General features: G+C 39.4%; 1 protein-coding gene across 7 annotated transcripts in view; it reads right to left on the bottom strand.

The window, feature by feature from the left end:
* kif21a (kinesin family member 21A) overlaps positions 1-18309 on the bottom strand; it is a 72270-nt gene that overhangs the window by 20191 nt on the left and 33770 nt on the right. For 4 of the 7 annotated variants that reach the window (XM_085164698.1, XM_085164699.1, XM_085164700.1 and 1 more), the window contains exons 2-22: positions 17599-17821; positions 14608-14790; positions 13385-13525; positions 12930-13061; positions 12593-12763; positions 12126-12241; positions 11183-11378; positions 10863-11052; positions 10662-10728; positions 9587-9790; positions 8939-9013; positions 8011-8098; positions 7787-7901; positions 4900-5088; positions 3974-4173; positions 3745-3852; positions 3574-3642; positions 3282-3427; positions 2345-2489; positions 1812-2006; positions 365-466 (exon numbers count right to left, since the gene is read on the bottom strand). In XM_085164698.1, coding sequence (XP_085020824.1) covers positions 365-466; positions 1812-2006; positions 2345-2489; positions 3282-3427; positions 3574-3642; positions 3745-3852; positions 3974-4173; positions 4900-5088; positions 7787-7901; positions 8011-8098; positions 8939-9013; positions 9587-9790; positions 10662-10728; positions 10863-11052; positions 11183-11378; positions 12126-12241; positions 12593-12763; positions 12930-13061; positions 13385-13525; positions 14608-14790; positions 17599-17821 — 3055 coding nt within the window. The remainder of the gene's footprint in view (positions 1-364; positions 467-1811; positions 2007-2344; positions 2490-3281; positions 3428-3573; positions 3643-3744; positions 3853-3973; positions 4174-4899; positions 5089-7786; positions 7902-8010; positions 8099-8938; positions 9014-9586; positions 9791-10661; positions 10729-10862; positions 11053-11182; positions 11379-12125; positions 12242-12592; positions 12764-12929; positions 13062-13384; positions 13526-14607; positions 14791-17598; positions 17822-18309) is intronic. The other 3 variants (XM_085164701.1, XM_085164703.1, XM_085164705.1) reach the window with 1 other exon arrangement.

Genomic DNA, 18309 nt, shown 5'->3' with positions numbered 1-18309 from the left:
TACAGCAGTGGCTCTGAAGTATTTAGCCCCAATACAGATGGACCATTTTTTATTGTTAATAACTGATAAAAATTGCCACAAGTTGAATTTTGGTTAAATAAAAGATCAACAGTGAAGGAACAAACAACATCTTCTCCCCTGGTCGCTTACAAACCACCTACAGTCAACTGGTGTCCTACAGTTTCTGTTACTATACAACTGCATTTCTTTCTACATACAGAGGTTTCTACTATTTTGCACATAAAAGATACGTAAGCTAAATAACATCTATGTATAATCATGTTTGTTGTATGTTATTCATAAGGAGAGGAAATGGTGATGTTTTCACTGAACAGGTGTGATTTCCCTTTCTGAAGGAGGGTACCTTGTTAATTGCCATTGACATGAAGTGATCAAGGAGAAAACGAGCCTCTGTCAGTGTACAAGAACCAATCACAGCAGAGACGTCCACAGAATCACCCTCCTCCTGGGAGAAAGAAAAAGAAACATTTGAAGACCATAGTTAACAGAAATGAAATTCAAATTTCCAACCTTGTTAACATGCCCATATGTTGTTTATTATGTGCTACAATGCATATTTTTAGCAAAATAATCAGAGAAAGCCACTTTTTCTCTTGGAACTGGAGTCCACGGTACTTCAGGCACTGTGTTTGTGCTATGAAGTTACTGTTATAGTTTCAGTATTGACTCTCTCATAGTTTTCCTGACAGTAAAAATGTGTATGGGCTCTCCTGAGTTAGAGTGAAACACCCTTTATACAACTTAAAAAAGAAGAAATACAAAAGAAAAATTTCCATCCATCCATCCGCTTCCGCTTATCCTTTTTCAGGGTCGCGGGGGGTGCTGGAGCCTATCCCAGCTGTCATAGGGCGAGAGGCAGGGTACACCCTTGACAGGTCGCCAGTCTGTCGCAGGGCTAACACATAGGGACAGACAACCATTCACACTCACATTCACACCTAGTGACAATTTGGATTATCCAATTAACCTATCCCCACAAGCTGCATGTCTTTGGACGGTGGGAGGAAGCCGGAGTACCCGGAGGGAACCCACGCAAACACGGAGAGAACATGCAAACTCCACACAGAAAGACCCCGGCCTGATGTTGGAATTGAACTCAGGACCTTCTTGCTGTGCGGCAACAGTGCTAACCACCGTGCCACGTCTTTTTTTTATAGCGCTTTGAGGGAACCCTCAAAGCGCTTTACAATACCACTATTCATTCACTCTCACATTCATACACTGGTGAAGGCAAGCTACAGTTGTAGCCACAGCTGCCCTGGGGCAGACTGACAGAAGCTGGCCATCACCAGTAGGCGGTAGGTGAAGTATCTTGCCCAAGGACACAACGACCGAGACTGTCCAAGCCGGGGCTCGAACCGGCAACCTTCCAATTACAAGACGAACACCCAACTCTTGAGCCACGATCGCCCTAAAAGAAAAATTTAACTATTTTAAATCAAAGATATATTATTTCAAATTCACGTTCCACAGTCTATCCATTTCTTTTATATAGATGGTATCTGGCGAACTCCCCTCTGCCCAAGTTTTGACACCTCACTATATAATCAACAAAGATGCGATTTGACGACCATTTGAACAGTTTCCAGGTTTTTCCGAGGGTCGTCCTATTAATCTGTATAGGCAGAGATCACCATCACTAACTGCTGATTCACACCCGGTCATTTTATTCTGGAAGCAGGCCTGAAAATGTCTCAGTTCAGAAAAAAAAGGGTTAAAACAAGCTAAACAACCCGTCTGAGGTTTTCAATATCTGGCTGCCAATTTCCAGAATCAGCAGGCTCTCTCACCTTGGTTTCCTCCATCTGCATGATGTTGGCCTGACAATCTGCAATACTGTCATTAATATAGTCAATGTTGGCTGTCAATGCTTCCACTTCCTCATTGATGGGAAGAACAGTCTTCTCTGCCTCTGGCCCCTCTCTGAGCAGCCGGTCCCTCTTCCTGAGGACCTTCTCCTTGCGCTTGGTGAGCTCCTCCCTTTGCTGTGTGTTAAAAATGAAACAAATTCTTATATATTTTCAATCACTGAGTCATTTCTGAATATGGGAAAAGTCACAGACAATGATTAAATTAACATGTTCTTTGAAGCTCATTGATAAGGAAACACACAAGGATGCAGAGCCATATTAAATGAAACAAATGTTTTTGCTGCATTAAGCTTAACAACAGCCACAATGTCATAGATTTTAAATAATTTCCCTACTGAAGATAAAAGAACAATTTAATGTCTTCCAGGCATCTAAGCAAGATATCTTTTAGGTCTTTCTCCTGATCTGCTAACATTCAAAATCTATATAACTGTCCTGCTTTAGGTTTTTACCTTGAGAAGGCGGTTCATGTCGGTTTCCATATTAGAGATGGTCATCCTCTGCATGATGACATCAGAGATACGCCGCTCCAGGGACTGCCATTTGTTGCGAGCCATTCTGGTGCTGTAAACACTTCCTGTGCGCCTGTAAGAAGACCTGTACATGCAGCATCACTCATCAGTAAACTGTCCGATTAATACAGCCACTTATTTAACACCTAAATGTACAAATCCAGGGAGAATGTAGAAAGTGATGACGAGGCCCACTTAAGAAACCCTCCATCGACAGCAACTCAAATGTTCACATTGTGTGCATTTTAAAGTGGATTTGGACTTTTAGCTTAGCATAATTTAGGATTAGTGAAGTGTTTCAACTATTTGTCCTTTTAGGATATTTAATTAGTACACATTTTAAGAGTTTATCAAATATATTGATTTGTTTATTGATTCTGACAGCTAATAGTTTTACATAATAGCCATCCATGTGTTAATACTTTAAACTGCTAACTGTATGTTTTACCTAATAACATTCATCTGTTTATCTTTCATTTCATGCGGTCAGCTTATACTTCTAACCGTTTATCCATACTTTTATCCACCAATTCAACTCCAAAGCTATACTGTTAATAAGAATTTCAACTGCTAGCCACAGTTTTGCCTAGATCTTTGGGCAGCACGATTGTGCCATCCAGGGACATTTTTGAAGTTTAAAGTCTTGTTTAGATTAGATGATCTTTCCCTGCAGAAATCTCCTGGGATACTGATCACAGATGCAAATAACTGAAGAAGAGATTTAAGTTTCATTTTATGAAATGAGGCAGGTAGGGTGTTCACTGTTTCCTGAAAATTTCTGCAGTGTCTACATCTCAGAGCCTTCCTTCCAGCCGACCTCTTTAAAAAAGTAAAAAATTATGCACCCAAGCAAACATTTGCGTGCACACAGACTCACCAAGTGCCATTGGGAGCACTGTTGCTGGAGGAGTACATGCGTCCAGAGGGGGGTCTGTGTGAGGAGTCCTGGACTGGTTCTGGAAGATTGACCTTTCGGATCACCTTACCCGAGGTAGGCCTGACCTGCCTCCTCAGAGCTGTCACCTGACACACAGCACTTACTTGTCACACCAAAAATGTGTAAACACAATATATACCGGACATATGCTTGCATCTACAGTCTCACAAGTACAATTAAAAAAAACTTTAATCTGCTTCCTCTGTCAGAAATACTTTTTGATGCCTCTCACCTCCTCAGTCTTCCTCCTCAGAATAAGCTCCTGCTGTCTTTTCTGAGCTTCCAATAACTTCAGCTGATGCTGAGGAGGAAACATGAATATAGTATCATCAAAGAAAGTAATAAAACTCATGGCACAGACCGTGATATAACTGCAGAAGTTGATAAACAGACTGTTACTAACCTCCTGCTTGCGCTGGTCCTTCTTCAAAGAAGCTATTTCTCGGTTTCTGCGAGACTCGTTCATCCTGTTCTTCTCCTGTTGCTCCTTCATCTGCTTCATAAGACGGACCTGGATAGATCATATTAAACAATATTGGGCTTAGTAACAGCACACATGTAAACTAGAGAGCCCGCATCTCCAGTTTATATGAGTGTCATATCTGGTACAGTTATATCTCCTTAGTCCATACCTTAGTCCTCTTCATTTCTGCCACATCCATCTGAAGCTTCTTCAGCTGTTTCTCGTACTGTGATTGGTTCTTGAGTAGGCGGGCATGCTCCTTCTGGGCCGACTGGAGCTTTTGAAGCTCCTTGTTCATGATGCTCAGCTTCTTCTCATATTCAGCCTTGATTTTGCGAGCCTTATCCTCTGTACCAGTTTCTACTGAACCTGAAAATATTTAGAAAAAATATAATACTATGACATTTTTTAAATCCAACACTGCTGTGGGACATGCTCCCCCAGCTGTGTGTGCCTGACTATCTGCAGGTGGACTAACTGAAATCTCAACATTAGGCTACCAAAAATAAAAATAAATAAATAAAATAAAAATACAAAACAGATTTTGTTTCGTGTAAACCTATCTGGAGAAAGTGTTCGTGAACAGAATCACACTTTCACTTTGCAGACAACATGTTTTACACACAGTTGCTCAACTAGTCTGTGTGTGTGTGTGTGTGTGTGTGTGTGTGTGTGTGTGTGTGTGTGTGTGTGTGTGTGTGTGTGTGTGTGTGTGTGCTTTTTAACAAAACTAATAAGTCTGGCTTTAAAATTCATTCTTTTAAAATCCGTCTAAGACAAACTTTGATGTATTAACTGTCCCCGTCTGCCAGCACACGTTCATAAACAGGTTTTTCATTATTAAAGAAAAACAAAGGCTCAGATCAAATAAGTAGGCTATAACGTGAATTCTTCCAAGCTTAATCAGAAATACCAAATATACTTTCTGTTTGAGATTGAAATAAGCTGATCAGAGATATGATGAACCAAACCCACAAGTGCCTCCTGGTGGATGATTTTATCCAAACTGTCAGAGCACATGTAAAATTATGTCTCACACTGCAGAGCTCTCCCCTCTGACTGATATGTGACCTCCCACTTCCCTCGTCGTCTTACTCATGTTTTGAAGGACGCGGTCCCTCTCCAGCTGGGTGTCTCGGATCTTGCACTGCAGCATCATCAGCTTCTGTTCGTACTGCTGTTTCAGTGTGTGTAGACGCCGCTGGCTGTTCTCCAGTTCGTCAATCAGCTTCTGCTTAATGGCAATCTCACAGGTGATGTTGGCCAGATCTGCCTGGTAATTCTCTGTGAGACACAGACGAGCTGATTAAGTATCGACATCCACAGGTACAGGCATAAATCTCAAGCAGTCCTTCTATATTGTTGTTAGAAGATCCATTTAAATAATCTTGGATTACACATAGTCAGGTTTCATTTGTTTAGTCCCATGTTCAACTTGATAACTGAAAAGAAGTGAAAGAAAATTAATTTGTACTACTTCATATTTTATCTTTGCCCACCTGAAAACATGAAATGCTAAACCTAAAAAAGTTTTAGGCAGAGCCTAAAGACTATCACAAGCAATTACATCAAATTATGTTTTTGTAAACCAGTTTTGTTAATTGAATAATTGGGTCTTAATTTATGTAAGCAGACATTTTTGTTTTGCTCAATGCCCTTCATGCATATACCCCTCAAAGTCTGGGAGTGAGTATATGCATGAAGGGCAGTATATTCTATAATGAGCCATGTAAAACCCAGAAAAACAGGACGTAACCAGGAGTTTGTACTTGAATTTATACACAGTCTAATATTACAATTCATATCTGTTTGGAAGCCTAAAAACAAAAAATGCTCCTTACAGGAAGCACTGTGAGCACAAACCCCCACCAAGGCAGATCATTGTCTGTACAATATTTACTTTTAGCATTGTATTTCCTTTATATTCAATTTGGTTTCTTTGTTCTTTGTAAACATAGATTAAAAAGTTTGCAGTTGTTTTTACTGCACTACAAAGTGCAGCCTTTTTAAAATGTATTTGTCCTGTTGAAGTTCACTTTAAGAAACCTGACATAATTCTCAGTACAATTTTTCATTTACATGGATTCATTGACTTGGAAATACTTTCTTCAACTTGAAAGAAAGGCAGATGTGCAATGTAAAAGTGAGGTCAGAGGTCAAATGTGATATGATATTTGGATACAAACTATAACGCGACATTTAGAATTCCCATATATTCTTCCCAATATTCCTTTATGTTGTCAATACAAACAATGGCAGTATGAAAGAGTTTTAGACAGCTCTATGTAGCATTATTATCACTATGATTTTAAAATAAATGATTGACCTTGAAAGAGAGGTCAGAGGTCAAATGTGGCATGATATTTTAAATCTTTATACGGTACATTCTGTATGTTCACAATACACATCACGCCTGTAAAAAACACAGTTGGTAAGACCAACAAATCATTAAGCTGAGTTTAAAGACCTTGGTGGATGTAAGGCAAGTTTCAGTGGATAGTTAACATGACCCTACTCTATCCCAACAAAGTTTGATCAAAATTCATTCAAAACCTTGAGCTACTGTGTGTATAGGCACATGCAAATGCCACCAAAAACATCACTTTCTTGGTAAAGGTAATAAGCACCTGAGTCAGAATGAACAGAATGAGAGAAAATTCTCAGGTCACTCAGAAGAAAACTATCACATGAACAGTGGGTTCTCAAAGGTTTAATGATTTAGATGGCCGGCCTATGAGTGAGAGTCACAAGTATAAAGAGAACTTCAAACACATTTAAACAGGGTTCATAACATGTCTGTTTTCAGTTGCTAACAGTGTTGGTCAAGTTACTTGAAAAAAGTAATCAGTAACTAATTACTGATTACTTCCCCCAAAAAGTAATCCCGTTACTTTACTGATTACTTATTTTCAAAAGTAATTAATTACTTAGTTACTTTTTAAAAACACGATTTACAACCTGAATAGGTGATAAAGCAATAGATCTTTCAGCCCAATTCTACTTTTTCTGCATAATCCATCATACAAAATGTAATCAAATGGAAAAGTCTCTTTTTAAAACTTGTTTTATCAGTTTTAATCTTTTAACTTTATGCATCAAGCAAAAATTTAATTATATGCAACATTCACTGACTGGAAGAAATTTGTTTAACATTTAAACTTATTTTCTCCACATTCCAGCACATAAAATATTTTTTTGTGTGTGTTTACACTCACTCTTTCAAATAGATGCAAGTAAAACACAGCAGAAAATAAATAAAGTCAAAGACTAGCGGTCCTTTTGCTCTATTTTCACCTGTAAAGCAGGAGTAGGGTAGGCGGAGGTTTACCCTGGTGCAGGTGTGCCGCAGCGGTCAGTGGAAGAATCCGCGAGTTTCTCTGTGAATTTCCCTTTACGTCGTAGCTACTCTGTGCTTGCTTGGAAGTTTAGGGGTTTTTTTCGCTGTAAAAATAAGTTTTCTTCCCACGCACAACGGACGCTAATGTTTTTGTCACTTTTTATGGAATCAAACTTAAAGTAAGGTCAGTACTTCCGCACTTTAAACGCTGCACGCTCATACTCTCTCCCGCACTCCATATGCTATCCACTGTTGATCTGCACACAGCTGTTGCCACGAACGTCGCACTCGCTTACGTCACTGTCATGAGACATTCTCGCAAAAAAAATCACGGTTTTAGTAACGCAGTAACGCAGCGTTCCTACGGGAAAGTAACGGTAATCTAATTACCGTTTTTGCAATAGTAATCCCTTACTTTACTCGTTACTTGAAAAAAGTAACGAGTAAAGTAAGGGATTACTTACTCGTTCTTGGGCAGCCCATCTCTGGTTGCTAATGTACTGAATTTAAATGAGATCTCGTGTAACCAGCTGGCTCAAAATCTTCCATCTGAATGGGGAAAAAAAAAAGGGGGTCGCAACTTACAAGTGACACTTTAAAGACCGTTTCATTAAATCAATAAAAAGAAAAATTCATGCAGGATACCTTTTTCATCTGACTCTGAGTCAGAGTCATCAGAGCTCTCCTCTACATCCATCTCTTCCTCCTCCTCTTCTTCCTCTTCCTCTCCCTCCTCATGGTCACTGCCCTCCTGGACCTCCTACAGCATAAAACAAATATACCTTTTTATTTCAAAGTACTATTTAGTACACTGTATATACGAGGTTGATTATATAAATAATGGAGGAACATAATGGAGTCCGTCATACCATTTCCGTGTCCTCACTGGCCCTCTCTGTCATTTCCTTCTCTGTACCCTTTTCTTGCTCATTGTCAGGAACTTCTTCTTTGTTGACGCTGAAAGATTTAAAAGATGTTGTAATCAGTTTTCCATTTGTAATGTAAGAAGAGAACTTGGAAGCTTTTTCTGCAGGAAGTGGATTGCACGTTAATCTGCTGGCAATAAAGAAACTTTCATTTTCTGGATAAAAGCAGTAGTAAGTAACATATCTGTGCATGGCATCTTTAACATCAGGGAGGTTACACTGTCTTTTTGGCAAAGAAGCTTTTTGACTGGTTTCACCACAATGCAAGGTTTAGTTTCCAATGACTCAATCTCTGCAGACACTCTTCTCTGTGAGAAAACATAAACAAGTCTTACACAGTGAGACTTAGGTAAGACCACAGAATATATGTTGGGATTGCTCCAATTTTATAAGCTTGATTGTGCAAAAGACAGTATTTTTAAACAAAAGAAGGGAGGCATCTCATCAGGCTGGTCAAAACTGGCAAAGTAAAGAAGCATGGAAGGAAAATGCAGTACAAAAAATAAATGTTTTAACCAAATCCATGAAGCAGATCTGTTGGATAAATATTTTATCCAAACTCGGGGGGTTAGCAATGCTAAGGTAGCATTTCACACAAAAACCACCCGGGTAAAGTGATCAAAAAGAAAATAAAAGATTAATACACTGAAAAGGGGATTTTTGTCATCCAGCCTTAGATTGTTTGAAAATAGGAGATTAAAGCTTATTAAGTGGCAAAACTGTGTTTCAGGGAGGTGATGCGCTTTGACAGCAGTATGTTTCACGTCAGAGCAGGGAAATACCTGCCCAAACATATACAATAAAATTAAAATAAAGTGCTGAATTATGGGGAAGCATGGGAAGCAACAGGAGGGTGGAAGCTCTGACAAACCTGGCATCCTCAACCTCTTCCACCACCACCTCCTCCCTTTCCTCCCTCTCTCTCTCCTCCAACAGCAGCTGGAGTCTTCAGGGAGGGTCAAAGGGTCAAACGAGAGAAGGAAGCAAGAAATGAACAAAGGAAGAATGGAGGGAAGACTGGTCAGAGGAAGCTCTGCACTGAAAACCACACCTTTAATCCACCTTTCAGCCCCCAAAGTGCCCCCGGGGCAGTTCTGAGTTAAAAAATAAAATAAAACCTGAGCCTGCGATCAATCTGCTGTCTTTGCTTGCACTGAAATTTACAGTGCAGCGACAGTACAGCACTACCAGAGAACTAACGACTGAAAACATAAAGCTGATGTGTTTATGTGTATAAATGAAGTCAAATGTTTATAAATTATTCAATAAGTTATTTGTGGTTTTTAAGTGTCCTCGTTCCAATATACAAAGACGAACCTTTGAAACAAGTCAAACTGACCTCTGGGTAAAGCAATCATGCCTTTGGAAAATTATGAATGGTTTAGGATAAATAAAAATGCCATTCCAGTATGAAACTCACTCAAATATATGCACGACTGTAATAAAACATTCAACAGAGCCAATCCTCAAAATCATTTAAAAACAACAAGAACTTCGCTCTGTTTACTGTCACAGTTACCTTTTCTTCTTCTTCTTTTCTCGTTTCTTCAGTTTCTCCAGATCTTTCTTAGCGAGTTCGATAATGTCAGCCGTCTCCTTCTCGGGGGCCAGAAGAGTGGAGGAAAAGGAGCTGGACCCTCCAAAGAACGACTGACGGTTGGAGGCACGGGACAGATTCTTCCTCAAATTCTCACTGACAGCCTCGCTCTCCAGGAGTTTTGCCCTGAGGACAGCATCAAGACACCGACAGATTGTAATACAGAGCCTTCACTGTGGCAAATCTCTAGATTTGGTCCCTCACAAATGAATTTCATCTGTAACATAAATGGGTATAAAGGATTAAAACAAGGCTTGTGTTTAACACTGTAGATATTCAACCCCACTGTGGTGCCCCCTAAAGAGAGCAGCCGAAATAACAATGTTCAGTCTCATTGCCAATTATGAAAGTCCACTAAAATACTTCATATTTCATGTCATATAATCAGGTTGAATCTTTTTAAATAGGTTGTTTAAAGAAGTATTTTTATCGCCATTTAAATCAATGAACAGAATGATTTTATTACAACTTTGTGCACTGTTTGTGTACTGCTGCAGTTTCAGACAACATTGCTTTCCCCTCTGAAGATACCGTGTCACCAGTGTGGCTAACTATTTTTTCCAGCCTACTATTTATAACATCATTACAAAATATTTCAATAAAAAGTTCTCTTCTCTCATGCTAATCTCATCTCTACCTTTTCATTTTATCTGTGTCTACTGTATTTTAGTATTTAGTCTAAATGTTTGAACTCATCCCAAGTCTGTTTTTGTTGCAGAAAAAGAAATGACGGTTTAGTTTCATCCAGACTGAGATCAGAAAAAGCTCTGGAGTTCTGGAGTTCACTGAGATCCTGGGAAGGTTTCACAAGTGTTATATTGACTGGGATCAAAAGTCCAGACCAAAACACTTGAACTGTGATCTCACATGTCATCAAACATTTCAAGGTAGTGACTGTTAAAAGAATGAGGTAGTCTTAATGTTTATGAGTACAGGAGGCTAAAACATACAGGAAAAGGTAAAAAATGAACAAGGGAATAAATCGGAATTCATTTACCGAAGGTCTTCAATCTCTTTAATGTAACTCTGAATCATGTTTCCAATTTCCTCTGTGCCTCCTTCACCTGTAAACATGATAAGAGTGATGAAGGGAAAAAAAGGCACATCATGTATTAACTGTGACCAGAGCAGCACAAAATAAAATAAAAAAACCCAACAACTCTCTGCTTAAACTAGTTCAAAAGTTTGAGATACATACCTGCACGAGCGAGGGTCTGGTTGGCCTGGTCACTGAGCAGCTGGGTGAGTCGTGCACGCTGGGCATCGATGGTCTCCTGCATGGCCTTCACCCTCACCCTCAGGTTGCTGTTCTCTGTCTGCAGCATGGAGTTTTCGTGGAACATGTCACTCAAGCTTTCCACGCCGTCCTCACCCACCAAACGTTTACCCTGCAGGGGGGCAAAAACAATATAGTTTGTTGTAAAAAGTTTAATTTTTTTGACATGCCACGTGGGTTTTTTCTTCTTCCATTTTTCATAAGGCTCATCCCTGTCCTTTAAATTCCTCCCGTCTCCTCACCGTCTTGTACTCCATGAGCTCCATCTGCAGTCGAGCTATTTCCGTCCTCAGAGCACTGATCTGCTGGCTGGCCTTGTCTTGGTTCACCATCACCTTGTTCTTGATGTTCCGCGCTCTGTTCGCGTACTTTAATGTGTTCAAAGTTTCCATGAAGTCACGGTCAGATGGACTGATGCATGCAATCATCACTGTTTGGCTGAGAAAGAAGAAAGTGACATTTTATAAATTATTTTCACACATGATCTCCACACAGTATCAGAATTATGACACTGTGGGACACTGCACCTAGTAGTTATTTCTTACATTAACATAAGAGATTAAATGTTTGAGATGTTCTCACTAATGGAAATTGTTTGGTGAGGTCAGAGCAGGAAATTATGCAAAAAAAAAAATCACATCTAGTGTGTGGGTATCCACACCCAGGCATCTCCCACAGTTAACACAGTTTTATATCATCTAATTAGCTGGGGTGGGGTTTTTTTTCCATTTTGACTTTTCATCTTCAATTCAATTTAGTTTTAGTTAGTTTCCATGGTGGATTATCTTGTTTTAGTTTAATTTTTATTTGTTTCAGTTTTTATTGGCTTTAATCATTATTGCATGCACACATTCATCACTGACTCAGGCAAGCTCTAAGAATTTTTTTCCCAAACTAACAAACACTAAAACTAAGGATATTTTCTCTATATCTTTATTTTTATTTCCAAGTTCTCAAAATTGTTCCAGGTAGTTTCAATTCTTTTAAACAAGTCTAGCTTTTATTTTAATTGCTTCCCCCCCCCCCATCTAGTTTTAGTTCAGTTTTAATTAAATATAACAGCACTGGTTCTCATCATCTTATACTGTTGTTTGATGATATTCGGTTGAAATCGTTGCCGTATCAGAAACAAATCGAGACAAAATGTTTTTATGAGGAAAAAGCTCAAAACTGTGGTCCTCTGACCTGTTTCCTCCTAATGAGTCCTGCAGGAGTCGGGTGAGTTTGGAGTCTCTGTAAGGCACATGTGAGGCCCGCTTGCTCCGGTCACCCAGAGCACTGATTACATTCCCCAGGGCGAGCTGGTCAAAAAGACAGGAGACAAAGGGAGAAAGGATTTCATAGAGAGGCAACAATTTGCTATTAGTCCATTTGTAGAGTTACAGTTAACACTTTCAGCACTACTTTTTTTAGTTGCAATTTGGGTGGCCACATCCCAGAAACAGCATGTTTGTGTGGAACAATGTGGGATCCCTGGTCACTCCAACTGTGCTGACTTTGTTAAGCTGGAAATACCATTAAAAATACTTCATAATTCATTCATTTTAGATTTTAAGTATATTTGTAAAGTCTGCCACCAGATGGCAGTATATCATTAGACTTTGAAGTCTTTGCTGCCTCACAAATCCTGGTGCAAGAACAGGCAGACTCACCAGTCCACAGTTAATGGAGATGCCCTCTTTGGCTCGATCACCCGTCGCTCCAGTTCTTTTCAGCCGCTCCGAACCGGCCAAGTCCACAAAGTGAAACTTGGCCGTCAGTGTCTCATACTCGTCCATCTCAGAGTTACCGTTGGTGACTTGATTATCAGTATCATTTTCTTGCTGTGTAAAAATCATGCATGTAAATACACTCAGTGACAGCAGCATGTACACACAGATTTTTTTCCCCCCAAGAATCATTGATAATAAAAAGGAGAAAAAAAAAGGAAAGAAATTATATTATTGATTAGATCTAACAGACATGATTTGCAGTGATTTATTGACGTACATTGTCAGAGGCACAGACGCGGACTTGGCACAGGTGGATGGTGAAGATGGCATGAGATCGGGAGCTTTGGACGTTCATCTGAGTGCTGGCTGTGGTGCGAGACAGAGCCCCCAGTTTCAGGCACTGCATCATCTACCGAGTCAGACAGAGTATTAAATATTAATACAATGGTTGAACCCACTTTGAAACATTTGGTGCAAAAAAACAACAGCAAAGTCACAAAACAAAGTGCAGTGCTAAAAATATATTTATACTGAATATATGAAGCTTTACTCCAGTAACGCTTGTAGCAGTGCAAAGGTTTATACCCAAGAGTACTGAGTAAATCTTTGATACCAGCCTACACACATTTTGTCTTGGGGATGTTTTCTTTTAGAATAAACTGATGCTTAAAGGGAAATCAATGATGTCGCGCTGAACACCTCCATAACAGTGCAACATATAATCTGTGTTACCTCAGCCTCGGAGGACACCGTCCGTGTGGTCACTCCCACTGTGTAGATTCCACCGTTGGCATCTTCATGGATCTTAATGTGAGATTTCTGCTTCATGTCTCGAGTTGAGTCAAAGAGGTCCAGAACTTCCTCGTTGTAAAGCTGCAGGAAGACGCAAGAAAATATTTCAAACTAGCAGGAACAAAAGATTATTCTGTGATTGCTGTGTCGTTTCTGTCTACTACCCTATATTATTATCAATGTTTGCTGTTCTCAGATCTCTTGAAGAGATTCTGAGATCAAGCGTCTCATTATGTAAAAATCAGAATGGAAAAGTTGCGTAACTTACAAATTGCAAAAATCCCAGTGGGTGTTATGTCTTTCATACTGTGTACAGGCCAAACAATAAGTTACAGCAGCCCGTACAGTAAACGGCCCTGAGAGGTGAAAGCAATGAGTGTACGGTGAAAGACTCACTGCTCATTAAGGTCACTGCTTTTAGCACACTGTGATAACTGAAGGTGACTCAAATAACAGAATCAGCTATTTTAAATCAACTCAGCTCCTCTCATTTTGACTATGGCAGCAGAACTGAGAGCTTTTCATTAGCTACATATTAAAAAGTTTTTTCGAAAATATCTCTTGAACCACTAAATGACTGAGAAAAAAAGCAGTATACGTTTCACAATATTGGGTCTAAATGATATATAGACATCTCATCCACTGCCAAACAGCTTGGAGCTTTCATTCTCTCTCCCTTTTTTAAAAAACTTAAAGCAGCTACCAGTAGTTTTAAGGTAATCTGCACCATCTAGTAACTTTTGAAGCCTTAGATCTAAAACGACATCTTATTTGCCATGTGTGAAAATTCTTTTTCACCATTATACTGCCTCCCCAGCTCAAGATGAGCCCGATGGCCTAGCACAACTGTCAAGTCACATCATCCCTATTAACTCTCTCTGTCCAGAGACAGACCTTCTATCACCCCCAACCTGCCCCATAACACCTCTTAATCCCACCAACGACAGCTGCTGCAGTGGCAGTGTGGATATTTTCAAATGACTGAGCACCATGTCAAAGCCTGTTAAACCAGCGGTGTCAACAATATTAGCCTGACCCATGACACTGGAAAGCCTAAGAAATTTGTGTTTTCATTTACTGGGTTAAATTTTGACAACAACAAAAAAAACAGGTTTAAAAAAAAAAAAAAAAAAAAAAAAGCAAGCTGGAAAGTGGGTGTGTACCTCGAGGAACTGTGCGTTGATTTTAAACTCTGGTACAGGACGTCCCTGCTCCTGGGCGGTCCGCCGGCGCTCTTCAATGCCCTTGAAGAGGTGGTGGACAGCACGGGGGATGATACCCAGCTCTTCGTCTGCTATGTTGACATCGAAGCCAGTCCCCATGGTGTATGTCTTCCCTGAACCAGTCTGGATGGAAAGGGAAGAATAAATATAATAACCGCACGCTATATTCTAAACCCAAATAAAATCTATATACCTCAGAGGCATGGCATTCAGACTGGCCTTCCTGATGACCATGGAAAGCTTTCAAACATCAAAATTTGCAAAACCTTTAGTTCTGAGAAACATTCTTACTTGACTGATTTATTCCTTTTATTTTATTACAGTGTGTCCTGTTTTAAACTTGTAAAGCTGTCACCTGCGATCAGTTTCCTTTTCCTTCTGTACTGGTAGTAGTAGTAGTAACGTATTATGTTGTGTGATAAAGAGCTGTTACTACTTTGTTGCTACTTGGTAAAGCAGAAGTAAAGTATCTCCAATAACTGTTTAACTGTTAACTTCACATATCTGTTTAGCAGTTTTTACTTTGAACTCACAGAGCACTTTGGCTGATTTCTTTAAACAGTAGGGAGCTTTTTTGTGCACATGTCATGTTTTACACTGGTGTTTCCTCTTTCTGGACATTTACCAGAATGCTGAAATTAACATTAAATATTCAAGTGTGAGCATCAATAATGGATGAGCCTAATGAAAAAAAAAACCCCTGAAAAAACAAAAACAAATAAGAAAAGAAATCTTGCTCTGTTCATATTCTTAAACCTCTGAGGACCAAATCATCATATGTACTCAGTTCTTTATTTAAAGTAACCTGTTACTCTGTAAAATGACCTGAAATGCACTGCAGCATAATTATCAGTTAACAATAGAAACCTTTTTGGCTTTGCATTAGCATGGTGCCTCTGTAGATGCTTGCAAAGATTCAGTGTGTTAGCAGAGCTCAGTTTGCACAATGTCTGTTAACTAATTCTGAAAGCACTGGAAAAAATCCATTACGTTTTACACTACAAAATGAGCAGTGTATTTACATTGGAGCTATAAATGAAGCAGGTTCTAGTCCAGGTAAACTTTGCAACTCTGAAAAGTGCCATCTTGTGGCTGCATTTGCTCAGTGAGTTTTACAGTCCTACTGACAAAAACATAAAACATTCTGCTGTATTTCACACAGTTTCTTAAAACTAAGCCAGGGCATTGAAGATTCAAAAGTGCTGTAAATATCACTGATTTATTCTCTTTCCTCAACATCAATGCCGTCTGTTTATTTCTGTAACCCAGTCTAGCTGAGTTCTTGCGATGCAGCCGAGTGGGTCGGTCTAAATCTAGATTAGTGCCTCTAAAGCCTAAGAGGCAAGCAGATCTGATCTGGGACAAACCAACCGCTGTGTGCGCTTAATGTGTGGATGTGCTTTGAGAAGTAGGCCAACACTGAGAGAAGCTGTTACTAGGGAGATCCAGATTAATATGGACACACATTAAAGATGTAGATCTGTCTGAAAGGTGTGTGCGCTTCACTTCTCTACTGAATCGTATGGATTCAGGAGCTCTGCTGCTAAAGAAACCCGAGTTGTAGGGGGGGATGAGGGGGGGCCAGAAACTACAGGTTATTTCCATGTAATGGAAGTGCTGAAAAAGAAAAACATTTTTAAAAGGCTGGAACTCATTTTTAGTATCAATAAACATGATATTGAAAATGAGTGAAAGTGAGAACTACTTACTTCAGGTAAAATTTTAAAAATACGTTTTTAAAACAGTGAAAATTTACAAAAACAATTTCACCAACCCCAGCGTGTTAAAATAAAAAGTCTAACAACAATCTAATATCTGAAAGGTTTTGAGGTAGACAACAAATATTTGGCACAAAGTTAAAAATAATCGTGCTTTATGTAACAGTTTAAAAAGACAAGGAAAAAAACCAACATCAAAACATCAAGCTTTGTCTACAAAATTTCAATTTATTGTGCATAAAACTTCCTTTGTTAAAAGGTAACTAGCCAAATTGTGACTTTTCGGGTTAGATTTCTTGGTGCTTTGTGGATAGATTTAATGACAAGAATACATAGCCATCACCACTAATTTTTTTCAGTGTTTGATTTTACAGCTGACGATGCAACTGTTGCCGTCAGTGCTACCACTCAGCCCCCTAGCACATATACCCATGGTATCAATTTCAAAATCCTTCGTCACCATGTTCTCATTTTATTGCATTCACAAGATTTTCAGAAAACTTGATATTTGACCTTGTTGTCAAGGCCACCGGGATTTAATCTTGTCCAACACTTTTAGCAGATGCTCCTATGATATCAATTTCAAAATCCCATATTGGCAGATTCTGCAGTTATTGCACATTGCAAACTTGGGTGTCCCCGCCACCCGCCTGCCAGCGGGGTGACAACAATACCCCCATCAGCCTTTTATGGCTAAGGAATAAAACAAAGTTATCAACACCTTACAAAGCTTTATAATGGCAGTATCGCTGGCAGTGATTATGTAAATATCAGTGGCAAATACTCAATGCAATGGAAATATTCTGCTTTTCTTTTTCTTAAGTTTGTCATTTGTGATGGATGTAAACAGTAAACATTGCCAAATCTTTAAATAAAAAGAAAGTATAAGATGTATAAGATTTTTTTTAACTGCAAATCATAGAAAAATGTCTATTTTACTGCACTTTTTCCAGTTATGATGCAGATGCACAAATGAGCACAAATCAGTTTTTGAGCAGTGGAAACCGGCCTTTTTTTTTCCTGAGTATCAACTTGCAAGATTATAAGTCAGTTAAAGAGGGTTGGAGGAGCTCACATGATTTCAAATGCAGATTTTAACAGCCAAATAAATTAGTTAACAAGAGAGTATTGTGCATAAAAGACCAGGGATGATGGGATGATGCTTTAAAACACCAGCAGTGCTGCAGTGGTGACACCAAGGACAAAGACTTGCCTGTCCATATGCAAACACAGTGGCATTGTAGCCCTCAAAACAGCCTTCGATCAGCTTCTCTGTGCAGGTACCGTAGATGGTCTCCTGCTGCGAGTCCATATCAAACACAAAGTCATAGGTGAAGGCCTTGTCTTTCCCCAGGATCACCTGGGGCTCTCCAGGCATCACATACGTACAGATGTGACATCCCTCAATCTTCTCCCTGGCCAGCTGAGGACGAATCCTGCAGAAAATCCAGAAACAGTGATTAGGCTCTGCCAGGTTTCTTTGTTTCTGTGTACAATAGTGCTAAAAGTTCTATATGACTCTATGCTCCTTTCAGTTAATACAAACACTGTAATATGACCAATTAGAAAAACATTCATCACAAATCTCCAGAAGGAGAGATGTCTCCAGAAAACCATCTCTCCTTTATGCAGAACCAGCCTCAGGGCAGCCATCTGCCAAGACCACTTGAGGTTGAAGAGAGTAATTAGTTCTGCACTTCTGTATAGGTTAGCACGATCATGCTACACAATAAAGTAAACAGAAGATCAAAGTGTTGTACAGGGATATTATGGCACCTTCTCATTAACAACACACATCTGCATGGCATTAAAAAAAGGCATGCAAAAGCCGTGGTTCAAACTGTTCATCTTAACCAAAATTCATCTTAAATCTGTCTACAAGCTACACGTTGTTCTTTTTCAATAGGTAGATCACAGGGACATA

Source organism: Neolamprologus multifasciatus, chromosome 7 (assembly GCF_963576455.1).
Source record: "Neolamprologus multifasciatus chromosome 7, fNeoMul1.2, whole genome shotgun sequence".
Classification (NCBI taxonomy): domain Eukaryota; kingdom Metazoa; phylum Chordata; class Actinopteri; order Cichliformes; family Cichlidae; genus Neolamprologus; species Neolamprologus multifasciatus.
Note: the sequence above shows the minus strand (reverse complement) of the source record. Positions and strands in the feature narration are given on the sequence as shown.